This window comes from Tachysurus fulvidraco, chromosome 14 (genome assembly GCF_022655615.1).
Source record: "Tachysurus fulvidraco isolate hzauxx_2018 chromosome 14, HZAU_PFXX_2.0, whole genome shotgun sequence".
In the NCBI taxonomy this organism is placed as follows: Eukaryota; Metazoa; Chordata; class Actinopteri; order Siluriformes; family Bagridae; genus Tachysurus; species Tachysurus fulvidraco.
In genome coordinates, this window is record NC_062531.1 from 22,661,988 (window position 1) to 22,674,626 (window position 12,639).

Consider the following 12,639-nt stretch of genomic DNA (forward strand, 5'->3'; position numbering starts at 1 on the left):
TACGGAGCTGCCGATCGGCTGGCGCGGATGATATTTACACACGGAGCAAGGGGTTTATAAATCAACGCCTCAACCCTGTGCGGACTTCATTCAGCCGGGACACAAACAGCGTAGCATAGATACATACTCGTCCGCCCCTTCTGATTCAGTGACATTTCTATAAGCACTCTGGTTTTGCTTCGAGACTAATCCTCGGCGCCACCGTGCTCAGCGAGAGTGAAAACAGGCGCTCTTATCCCATGCTGGCACACAGTCGCTCCAGACGCAGCGCTTCATTAGCTGCCCCTCCTTCAGCACAAGCTGTGCTCACAGACTTTGTCCGACTTTATACAGTTCCAATCTGTACTTTTTGCATGATGACGACTCTGTAGAAGATTATCACAGGATAAGACCTTAGTGTAACGTATGCAGGGAATTTGACTAGTGTGCCTACTATCGTTTGTGTCCGCCTCCCCCTACAGCCCAGCTTTAACCACAAAGAATCAGAAGTTCTCAAGTTGCCCTAGAAGCATCATGTGTATCATGTCTAAAAGAAGGAGATTCACATTCTTACTAACGAGTGTTTCTCAGCTTCTCAGTTTTTCTCTCTTGTCTCTGCGTATGTTTACCCCCTCCCCCTTTCAGAGCGTTCGCCTCACAGGCCCATCCTCCAAGCCGGCCTGCCCGCCAATCGTACAGCAGTGGTGGGCAGCGATGTGGAGTTCGAATGCAAAGTCTTTAGTGACCCACAACCACACATTCAGTGGCTCAAACACATCGAGGTCAACGGCAGCAAAGTAGGAGAAGACGGTCTGCGATACGTCAGAGTCATAAAGGTAACCATCGACCCGTCGTACCCTTAAACAGTGAGGTTTCATGTCGGATTCGTGTCTTCATGTCCAGTTCAGTAAATGTTTTCTAGACGAATGTCCATGAAGCATCTATGTCTATGTCTTTGCTAATTATGGACCGTAACTAATGAATCCCATCATATTTTAGGTTCTATAGGTTGCTATTATCTTCAGTAACCACTCATGAAAATCTTTAATGTCGACCGAATCATTGGCACTTGTTTGGTTTCGACCTTCTGTTTTCCATTGCCACGTTTTGCCAAATAACGACGAAGTGAAAATGTCTTCCATGAGCAGTGCGCACTAGGAAAACGTAACCCAGCCCTTGGCAAGCAATCGTAATTCACTTTGTCAGCGGAAAAACGGCCAGTGTGTACCTCTGCCGCTACATCCTCATTTAGTCACTGTGTCCTCTCGTTACGCAAGGCTCTCTGTATGCTCAGGCAACCTGGCTTTGACCTCTGACCTCTGTTTGACCTCCGCAGCACTCTGGGGTCAACAGCTCGGACACGCAGGTACTGACGCTGTACAACGTGACGGAGGAGGCGAGTGGGGAGTATATTTGTAAAGTGTCCAATTATATAGGCCAAGCCAACCAGTCCGCATGGCTCACCGTCACTAAACACGCCTCCACAGGTAACGCACCACTTACAGGAGCCCCAGGGAGATAAAAAGCAGAAATACAGATGGATAAACAAAGAAGCTTAACAGGCAGTTAGGATACAACTCTGACATCTCCCTCTTCTCCTCCTTCTCTCCCCCCCCCCTTCCTTGGTGCCCTGGACTGTTTACTGACGCCATGGAAAAACCCAGCAGAGCCAACTTGAAGTGTTTGAGCTTTCACACTGGACTCCTTCCCTTTCCTCCTCTCCACTTCACCATTACCCTCGTGCCATCCTAATAAGGGTACATTTCTTACTCTCTGTCAAATTAGTTTTTCATGCCTGCCGTTCAAAGGCTGAGCCGCCGAGCCAAGAGACCAGGCATGCTTCAGTCTTTATCAGGCATGTAACCTCTCACCCCCCCCCCCCACCTCATCAGCTGACCTGACTTATTTCTGAGTCTTTCATCCTTGCCTTTCTCTTCTTGTCTCTCTCTTATCTGTCTATAGGTGTGTGATGGAGGAATCTTTTTTTTTTTTTTTTTTAATCCCAATCCCACTTCCACAGAAATCCTGAACAGTCCCGTAGGATGATTGACCGATCCTCTCCAATCCCACGGGAATTGTGACTAATCCTGAAGGAATTCTACCCAGTCCCATGGGAAGGTTGATTAATCCTGTCCACCCCTATATGAATTCAGATCAATTTCATCTACTCGCATAGGAATTCTGACTAGTCCTGCCCATCCCTTAAGGATTTCCAGCCAATCCGTCCCGAATTTAAAGGAATTCCGACCAACCCTTCCCAATCCCATTGGACAATTGACCAATCCTGCCCACTCCCATAGGAATTCTGCACAATCCTCCCCATTTTTTGTAGGAACTCTAACCAATCCTACTGGTACCTTTTAGGAATTTAAGCCCACAGGTTCCCAGTCCTGTCTTCTTTTCTTTTTATCTTCTGTTCTCGTTCTATTCTTTCTCCTGTTCTGTTTTGATTCGATTCGATTTTCTACTTCATCAGTCCAGCTCGTTTTGAGTTCCTTCTCTGCTGGGTGGAGTTCCATGTGGCCCATCTCGTGCATGTAGAGATGGACTGTAGGGTGGTGAGGTTGGTTAATATCCAGCCCCATCCTCATCCTCATCCTCAAATTGATTCCTTATCCCCAGGTGTGGGTTTCCTTGGCAGGTGGATCGCTCTTCTTCTACTAACCAAAGATCTAATCACCAGGTTTATCTGCAGGGTCATCGCTGGAGCCGCGAGAACAACCGTCGTTTCTTCTCTAAAGAACGGTTGATAGCTATGTGGACCTCTATCTCCTTCCATGATCAATTTTCAGATCTTTTTTCCTTCTGGGTGCTCTTTCAAAAAAAAAAAAATGACAAAAACAACCAAACAAAAACCAACTGCTCTGTTCTCTCATGTTATAAATCTCTCTCTATCTATCTCTCTCTCTCTTTCTCTTTCTCCTCTGGGTTTATTTCCGGTGCTCTCCTGCCTCATCCTGTGATTCTTGTCTCTAGACGGCAGGTGTCAACACCACGGATAAGGAGATGGAGGTGCTGGAGATCAAGAATGTGTCTTTAAAGGACGCTGGGGTGTACACGTGCTTGGCTGGCAACTCTATCGGCCATTCCCATCACTCTGCATGGTTGACTGTCTATGAAGGTATCTACGGTTCTTTTGGTGCTTTATTTTTCGGTTTTTCCCTCTCTCCTCTTCCTCCTCCTCCTCCTCTTCCACGCCCAAAGGGTCACGTTCGGCCGCACCACTCCGATTTCACCGTAACAGCCTGTAATAAAACACGCACTCAGGATTTGTTACAATTGGCAGGATACAATCACAAGCCATCACGACGTCGTAAACTGAATCCGCTAAAGAAACAGTACTATAAATCGATATCAGCCGAGTCTGACGCTATTCCGGAATATTCCGATTACCGTACGGATTTTAACAATGACGATAAATAGACACAGCTTTCTCGTCTTACCCCAAGGTTGGTTTAATCATGCGGTCAAAGAAAGTGAACTTTTTTTTTTTTCTTTTTCTTTTTAAATTTGGCCAAATCCACAAATTTCGTCAACATCCCCGGTGGTTACTGCGGCTGAAAAGATCCCATCCCGTGTGGAAGCTGCTTCCTCCGTGCGGTTCAGCCGCTCCTTCGTGATGTACGGAAGGAAGGCGAACTTCTTTTCTTTCTCTCTCGGGTTTAAAACGGAAGCGGAAAGCCAAGTCAAACGCCTCACAATCAACAGAACAGTGAACGAGGCTGCTTCTGATGACCTCGTGCTACGAGCTTTGTTTTAACGTTTAGCGACTGCTTATAATCGAAGCATCTAGTTTACAGCAAGTTAATTTAGCTGTTTAATCCAACAGATTTAAAGTTAAAGGTGGGTCACGATTTGAGGCAGCGATTTGACCCGGCTATAAACGTTCCATTTTTAACCGTCACCTTTTTTTCTTTTCTCATCTTTATTAATATATCTGTTTCATATTAATATCTGTGTTTGGTTGGGGGGAAAAAACGACAAGGCTTCCAAAGAGTGCATTTATTTATTTATTTTTGCCAACATCATTTCTTCTACTGAAATGAATTTCTGGCACACGCTTTGGGATCACTTTGATAAAACGGCATCCCTCCGGGGCTCCGGAGTGGATTTTGGTTTATCAAGTCACTTGTCAATCAAAACGTTAACACTGGCGTCTTGGAAAGAGTGTGTTTGGTGTCGGTGTTCAGCATGAAACAAGCTTCTACATATCTATCTCTTAGCGCTGTTCTTTTGCACAGGGTTTCCAACAATTATCACGACGAAGAATAATACACACACAGGATATTTATTTCAGTCAGTGTTAGACAAACCATTCCATGTATTTATTATTATTATTATTATTATTATTATTATTATTATTATTCTATTATTTGGTTTTATTTTCCATTCCTAGATGTGTGTTTTAGAGAATTGTATCCTTCTTGTTCATTGTACTCACTCTTTCCCTCTGCACCGGACCGCGTGCATCCAACTCTAATAACTCGAGCCTTAAGGCTAGAGAAAATTGCTTCCTTAGAGTAAGAAACAGCTTTATCATTCAGATTTATCTTGTAACATTACCCCATGACCTAGCTCTCCGATTATGCACTGTTGACATGTACCATCTGGGCTAGAACAGAGCCTCTCGTCTCAGCCAACACAACGCGGCCAGTTCGATGAAGACGCGCAAGCGCTCGACGTCGCAGCCTGCGAGTCTTTTCGCGAGCGCTAACGCAGGACGTTTTAGTAGGTGAAGGCTGCCAAGTGTCACAAGCAGTAGTTTCATTCCGTCTCCCAGCACATAAGCAGAAGAATGCAGTCTGAAACCCGATGCTTGAAAGACGTGATTATGGCACTACAATAGGAGTTTGTGCTCTGTGTCGTGTGGCAGTGTGTTTGCTCTACATTTGTTTTGTGGGTGGTGTTTTTGGGTGGTGTTTTTTTTTTTTTTTTTGGGCGAGTTGGTGGGTTGGGGGGGGGGTGTACATATAAAGGCATGTTTGTTGTGTGTTAAATTGTGACTCTAAGGATAAAGCACATGTCATCTTCCCTGCGCCCCCATAACACACAAACCCGTCTCACGTTTTTTTGTGCCACCCGTGAACGGCATGTCTCTCCCGAGCAGCCTTGCCTCCAACCCCGCTGCCCAGCCAGACCTACCTGGAGGTGCTGATTTACTGCGCGGGATTCTTCACCATCTGCGCGATGATCGTGACGGCCATGGTGTGCAAGATGCACAGAGCCACCAAGAAGAGCGACTTCAACAGCCAGGTGGCCGTACACAAGCTGGCCAAGAGCATCCCACTGCGCAGACAGGTAACAGAAAGTAGATAGGGGGTTTGATCTACTATATAATCCACACATGTGCTGGGAATAAATAGATTTGACCATCGCTATGCGATGCTGAAGATCTGTTTTAATCAGAATTGAGTGCTGTGGTGTAAATGTCAGTTTATGTCTAGCTGCTGTGCATGAAATCCTCACAAGCAAATGAAGGACAATATTTTCTCGTAGCAGTTAAGTTTTTGATTACTGCAAAAGGCATACACACACACACACACACACACACACACTGTGTTAACACTGTGTGATGCCATGCCAGCGAGCGGAGAGTAACCTGTAAGTTTTCCCATGCAGGTGTCTGTGGACTCGAGCTCATCCATGCACTCAGGGGTGATGCTGGTCAGACCATCACGCCTCTCCTCGAGTGGCTCCCCCATGCTGTCTGGAGTGTCCGAGTACGAGCTGCCGCAAGATCCACGTTGGGAGCTGCCTCGCGACAAGTAAACACGCACACGTACACATTCATCTTGGTGAAGACTTTATATTTAAAACTATTTTCAATAGAAACATTCAATAAAACTCAAACCAAGTGTGTAGAGGAGATTTCTCGTAACGATGCCCGTAACGATGAAAGTCACTGAACTCTACAATCCGCTTAGGTCGAGATCTTCCAAGCCTAAAATACACGCCAATATGATCTCATACTGCCGAGACTGATTCTCCTTTCCCTAGTAAATGTTTTCCAGAGTCTGGAAAATTGGGAAGTTGTTTAGTTATCTCTGACTGCTCAATATGCAGTTTGACATCTGATCCTGGTTTATTTTGAAGTCCTTTCCTACTCCAAACAAATCAAATCCATCATTTTTTTCTCTCTGGCTTTTAGGCTGGTCCTAGGGAAACCTCTGGGTGAAGGCTGCTTCGGCCAAGTGGTCATGGGAGAGGTCGTGGGGATGGACAAAGACAAACCCAACCGTGTCACCAAAGTGGCTGTCAAGATGCTTAAATGTGAGTGATTTGACTTATTTATTTTTGTTTTTTTAAGGCTGTTTATGTGAGGAATTAAACATGACACTCTGCTTATAGTTACTGCTATAGTTCTGCATCCGATCCCTCCGCATAGCAAAATGATCCGCTGACGGACTTCCGTGAGAGAACCGATCTCCTCCTTTTGAATATGGTCTCTAATGCACACGTATTAAAATCACATTCCAGTCACATTCAGCTTCAGATCTGCTTTCTGCACATCAAGTTCTGGCCTGCTGTTGGCACAAAGCCCTGCGGAAAGAGACGCGGATCATAACAAAAGGCCTTGATGTACGCCTGGCTTTGTAACTGCAAGACAAAAAATCCGCCTTGGGAAGGCAAAAGTCAATTTATCTAATGCGGATATATCCTTATGTCGTGCGTGTGTCATTATACCGTGCTGTTAACTGTTTATGGATGAAATGACTGCGACGTATCCTATATCTACAGCTTACTAGTAGCTTGACCCGGTCGCTATGCCGATATAAAGAGAAACCTGTAATGTAGTGGGCTGTGGATTTAAAATTCTGTCTTGTGAGACAACGTGTAAAAAAAACAAAACATGAAGATGGTACTGTGGTCCATTTTGGGTTTCTTTCGTCTCACTGCTTTCTCGGCACAAAGCTACACTTTGCCGTTTGCCGTAACGGGTTTTCTTTTTGTCTCTGCCACGATCGCTAAGATCTGTTTTTGTCTCCGGTGTAACTCATGTTTGACACCTCAATATTTTATTTCTGTTATTTTGACTACGAATGACCTGTCACTTTAAAAACGAGCATGTTAATAAATGCCTTCATTTCTGTCCGTGTGGGTTTTTTTTTTGTTTGTTTGACAGCTGATGCCACAGAGAAGGACCTGTCAGATCTGATCTCGGAAATGGAGATGATGAAAATAATCGGCAAGCACAAAAACATAATCAACCTGCTGGGAGCCTGCACACAGGATGGTAAGAGAGAGAGAGAGAAAGAAAGGGAGTTTAATTTCATGATCCGGCGACTGATGACTCACTCCGTATGCGTCAAAGTGAGGATCGTCAATTTGCTTAATGGAGATGGACGTTCTGATGCTTTTTTTTTTTGCCATTTCCCCTTAATCTTCATTTTAATCTTGTTTATCTATTAAAAGGAAAATGAAATGGTCAGTGCGACTGTACGTGCCAGAATGAGGATATTGCACCGTGTGCTACAGAGATGTATACAATATGCGTAACCGTTTGTTTTCTTTCAGGTCCTCTTTACGTCATCGTGGAGTACGCCTCAAAAGGGAACCTGCGCGAGTACCTGAGGGCCCGTCGGCCTCCTGGTATGGAATACTGCTACAACCCGGACCAGGTACCTGTCGAGACGGTGTCCATCAAGGACCTGGTGTCCTGCGCCTACCAGGTGGCTCGCGGCATGGAGTACTTGGCATCCAAAAAGGTAGAAGTCCCATTAAGTCTGTTAAATCGAGGTCAACTAATTCAAAGCCTCTCTGTCCTGTCTTTACACTATTATATTAATGTGTGTGCGTGTGTGTGTGTGTGTATGTTTTTAGTGTATCCATAGAGACCTAGCAGCACGTAATGTCCTCGTGACCGATGACAATGTGATGAAGATCGCAGACTTTGGCTTGGCCAGAGACATCCACCATATTGATTACTACAAGAAAACCACCAATGTGAGTATCAGGAGCACGTTGCAGTACAACATGCAGGTTCTGGGTTCTGCTTGTGTGTGGTGTTCCGGAGAAAAGTTCACACGGTCAAATAGCGACAGTTTCAAGCACACATCGAATGTGATATCAGCATGTAAAGATATCAACTCATTTGGTAAGCCTGTACCCGCTGTAGGCTCAGGTTCCGGTTCTTAGGCTGAACCCAAAGTGGTCTTCCTCACGGTCTTCCTCTTTCATTAACTGCTACTCACTCAATTATTTATTTATTTACTATTTTGTAATTTATATATATATATATATATATATATATATATATATATATATATATATATATTCATTTATTTATTCATTTTTTTTTGCAAGATCTGTATAAACTCTAGAAAATCCAAGTGTGTGAATTACATTTATAGATTTAATTCCCACTGTTGCACAGGACATTTTGAAAGATGATAACTGATTAGATTTTCCTACATTTTAGCAATCTTAAATTAGTGAGGAATCCTTTTTTTTAATTTATTTTCCTTTTTTTTTCCTCATTCATTTTAGGATATATTTATTACTGCATTTGTTTTTGTTTTGTTTTTTGTTGGCTTTTTTGTTTTTGTTAAGCTGCTTCCTCAACCAACTATTTATTTATTTATTTGTTTGTTTATTTATTTATTTTTCCTGGAAGATACCGAAGCCAAAGTAAAATAAAGAAAGTAGAAAGTAAATAAATCCGTTTGTGGCTGTTTGCCAGAATTCGGCCACAGGATTCAGACTTCCGACCGTCTCTCACAATACCGTCTAGACGTTGCTGTTTGTTCTCGTAGAATAAATACAGTGTACCTTACAGCTCTGCTTCTCAGTCCTAATACGGATACACTTCACATTCGCCACAAGTTTTTGCTTTTCATGCTCTCGAGTGCCTTTTTAATCACCCGATGCGGTGAATTGTGCAACGTTATCGATCCGTGCTTAAAGACGTGACTGGCTTTTGTTTGCCGCAGGGACGACTGCCGGTAAAGTGGATGGCTCCAGAAGCGTTGTTTGACCGAATCTACACCCACCAGAGCGACGTGTAAGTCACACAGCTTTGTACTCTTCCGTAATCCGCACAAAAGCATTTCTAATTAATAAATGATGTAATTTTGTGTGGTCTAGGTGGTCTTTTGGGGTGCTGCTCTGGGAGATCTTTACTCTGGGTGGTTCTCCGTATCCTGGCGTGCCTGTCGAGGAGCTGTTCAAACTGCTGAAGGAGGGCCACCGAATGGACCGCCCCTCCACATGCACCCACGAACTGTGAGTTTGTTTATATGACCGAAATGTTTTAGAGAGGTTTTCTTTTGCACGTTTGTGAGGTTTATTCGACTCGCTTATTCTCTGTTCAGATATATGATGATGAGGGACTGCTGGCATGCTGCGCCATCTCAGAGACCCACCTTCAAACAGCTTGTGGAAGACCTGGATCGCACTCTCTCCATGACGTCGAATCAGGTCAGACTTCGTACCTGTCCAGTTAACCTGCTAGCTTCAGGAATAACGTTTGTTTTCTGTCATTTACAATCTTCAGTCGTATATAAAGTGAATATTACTAATATGTTTACTGCCCAGGGGGCACGGTGGCTTAGTGGTTAGCACGTTCGCCTCACACCTCCAGGGTTGGGGGTTCGATTCCCACCTCCGCCTTGTGTGTGTGGAGTTTGCATGTTCTCCCCATGCCTCGGGGGTTTCCTCCGGGTACTCCGGTTTCCTCCCCCGGGCCAAAGACATGCATGGTAGGTTGATTGGCATCTCTGGAAAATTGTCCGTAGTGTGTGTGAGTGAATGAGAGTGTGTGTGCCCTGCTATGGGTTGGCACTACATCCAGGGTGTATCCTGCCTCGATGCTCGATGACGCCTGAGATAGGCACAGGCTCCCCGTGACCCAAGAAGTTCAGATAAGCAGTAGAAAATGAATGAATGAATGAATGAATGAATGAATGAATGAGTGAATGAATGCCCTTCATATACAGCCTTCCTCATGTAAATATAACATCTAACAAGCGAAGAGAAAAATAAATGAGGCGGTTTAAATGGCCACGGTCCTTGTCTCATCTACCTGAATGCAGCAACACATCAGACAGACAGACAGACAGACAGACAGACAAGAAAGCAGGCAGACAGACAGACAGACAGGCAAAACAACAGAGTATATAGATGTGGTCTTGCTTGTGTGGTGATGCTTTTCTGCTTATCACGGTTACAGAGTGTGATTGAGTTACCTCAAATCCACAAGATAAATACTGCTAAAGCAATTTTTTTTTATAAACAAAGTTATTTTTCTTACAAATACTCTGCTCTTTTTTGTTCAGGAATATCTGGACCTGTCGGTCAGTCTGGACCAGTACTCTCCCAGTTTTCCAGACACGCGCAGCTCCACCTGTTCCTCCGGCGAAGACTCGGTGTTTTCCCACGAGCCCAGCGCCGACGAACCCTGCCTGCCTAAATTTCCCCCAAATCCTAACCGCTTGATAGCGTTCAAAAAGCGTTGAGCACACTTCACATGCTGTAGCTTGCTTCTAAGCTGGACTTCATTCATGGACTTTAGAAGACAATGCTTGAAGACAACGGATGAGGATGGATTAAGACGTGGTTCATGATAAGACTTCAAAGCATTGAGTCATCATTTCATTATTTACAGACCCACTCTATAGGGCACTTGGGACAATAATTTTTTTATTTTTTTTTGGGATCCATCTTTCTCATCTCTGGACTTTTTAAAAAAATAAAAATAAAAAGCCGGACAAAGTGGAACTGGGACGTAAACGCTGCCGTTTCTCATTTCAAATGAACAAGGATATCTCTATCACAGTTCCTTCCGTAAATGTATAAATATGAATATATATATATATATTTACACACTACTTTTATCTTTATTACATTCGTTGATTTTGTGGCTTTTTTTTTGTATCTCTATGTCCAGTGGTTCATTTATGGGCATTTCTGGAAGAGGGACAAAGCATTTGTCTACATAAAAAATATGCTAATATTCTATGAATTGATAGCAGGCCAGTTTTTTTGTACTGATTGTTTTTTTTTTTGCTGTTGTTGTTGTTATTGTTGCTGTATAGGCTTAACTGTGGTAAGCTAATGTAGCTCGGGACCGCTGCTAGCTTTTCAATGACGTTCATTACATCCTCAAGACTAGTTAAGCTATGTAATTATAGGCTGTTTTAGTAGAAATCATTCCCATGTGTTAACGGCTGCTTCTGTATTTAAAAGTAGCCTCAGAATGGTACTTTTTTAATGGTCTTGAGGTTATTTAAAAAAAAATAAAAATAAAAAAGACACGCACACAAAAAAACCTTGAAATTTTTTGCGAATTTAAGATGTGCCTTGGGAACTGTAACGTGTTTTGACTTCCATGTAATGGATTGACTGTGTATAAAAGCAAAAGCCGCCGTTCCGTCTCGAAGGAGAAGGAATCACGGATCAATTATGTCACTGTATAAAGCATTAAATAAAAAGCTATTTGAAAAACAAATGGAAGCCTTCAAAGTTTGGAACGAACTTCATAAACAGCCTCGTAAATATCCGTTATATTTACAACAGGAGAGAGTTTACAACACTAAATTGTATTAGCGACTGTTATTAATGGCTAGCATTAATATTAAGGGCTAGCAATGACACTGGCCAGGAAACGACTTCTATTAACATGCGTAATCTGTATGCTAGTGATGCTTGGGGTTGCTGCTAGCATTTTTAGTTGCATTCGCTACTTACCTTCTAGATGAACTAAGTAATTTGTCGTAGCAGAAATCGCTCCCGAGGTTAAATGATATAGATACTCACTAAAAATAAATGTAGCCGGGAATCAAAGCAAAGCAAAACAGAGCCTTTAAAATTCAGAACAGTCTTCATAAACAACCTCATAAATATCCGTTACCAGGGTGAATTTACAACAGTAAATTACATTAGGGACACTTAAGCGGCCGCTTCGATCCTGTCTTTGTTTAATCTGCCACGCCGATTAAATATGTTAATGTAAAATTCGTTCCTTGGCAGGCATCATCGCTAGCCGTTAGCGTCTTATTTATAGCACTTTGGATGACTGCTGTTCTTCTGCACATCCATCAATCAGAGGACCCTTTTACCAGCGACTACCGGCTCCCTAACATCCCCTGATGCACTGTTTCCATCCTTAGCAACGCACCGACGCACCACAGCCTTGACACCACGCTCCTGCCTTGTCGTCTACGGTTACTTTTACAGCCTCGGGCCGCTTCGAGCTGCCGCGGAGGCTCGATCTATTTGCTTGTAAGGATTCGGCTGAAGGTTGAACAAGTGCCTTTAAATTTAATGTGTCAATCCATGAGAGGTTCAAATACAAGCTGCTTTTATTGGATGCCGGTTGTATAATATAATCTATAGTCATAAAATGGAGTAGCTCTCTGTGGGATTGTCGGCCAGTGAGTCGAGGAAGATTATAAAAAGGTTACTCTCGACATCTCGCAGTGTTAAAATAAAAAAAAGAAATGTTTCCTTTAAAGGAACAATCTGTTATTTTATTATTGACTTGAGATTTGTTTTGTATTAAAATCCTCACTGGATTTTTCTAAGTTAAACATCTGGGGTTTTATAAGTTACCCACAATGCTGCTCGACTACCTTCTCGCTTGGGATTTGTCAACGATGTTCGTTTAGACTATAAACAATAAAGAGATCGATGCGGCAGCGCTTTAGTCATTTTTATACTGTC

General features: G+C 43.2%; 1 protein-coding gene across 4 annotated transcripts in view; it reads left to right on the plus strand.

The window, feature by feature from the left end:
* Nucleotides 1-11,425, plus strand: part of fgfr1a (fibroblast growth factor receptor 1a) — a 31,186-nt gene extending 19,761 nt beyond the window's left edge. The window contains exons 7-18 of one of the 4 annotated variants that reach the window (XM_027167206.2): nucleotides 625-815; nucleotides 1,316-1,466; nucleotides 5,087-5,283; nucleotides 5,599-5,744; nucleotides 6,128-6,249; nucleotides 7,103-7,213; nucleotides 7,495-7,685; nucleotides 7,801-7,923; nucleotides 8,910-8,980; nucleotides 9,064-9,201; nucleotides 9,291-9,396; nucleotides 10,254-11,425. In XM_027167206.2, the coding sequence (XP_027023007.1) occupies nucleotides 625-815; nucleotides 1,316-1,466; nucleotides 5,087-5,283; nucleotides 5,599-5,744; nucleotides 6,128-6,249; nucleotides 7,103-7,213; nucleotides 7,495-7,685; nucleotides 7,801-7,923; nucleotides 8,910-8,980; nucleotides 9,064-9,201; nucleotides 9,291-9,396; nucleotides 10,254-10,433 (1,727 nt within the window). In that variant the 3' untranslated portion in view covers nucleotides 10,434-11,425. Of the gene's footprint in view, nucleotides 1-624; nucleotides 816-1,315; nucleotides 1,467-2,955; nucleotides 3,101-5,086; nucleotides 5,284-5,598; nucleotides 5,745-6,127; nucleotides 6,250-7,102; nucleotides 7,214-7,494; nucleotides 7,686-7,800; nucleotides 7,924-8,909; nucleotides 8,981-9,063; nucleotides 9,202-9,290; nucleotides 9,397-10,253 lie in introns of all 4 variants that reach the window. The other 3 variants (XM_027167208.2, XM_027167207.2, XM_027167209.2) reach the window with 3 other exon arrangements.
* Nucleotides 11,426-12,639: the final 1,214 nt, after the last annotated feature.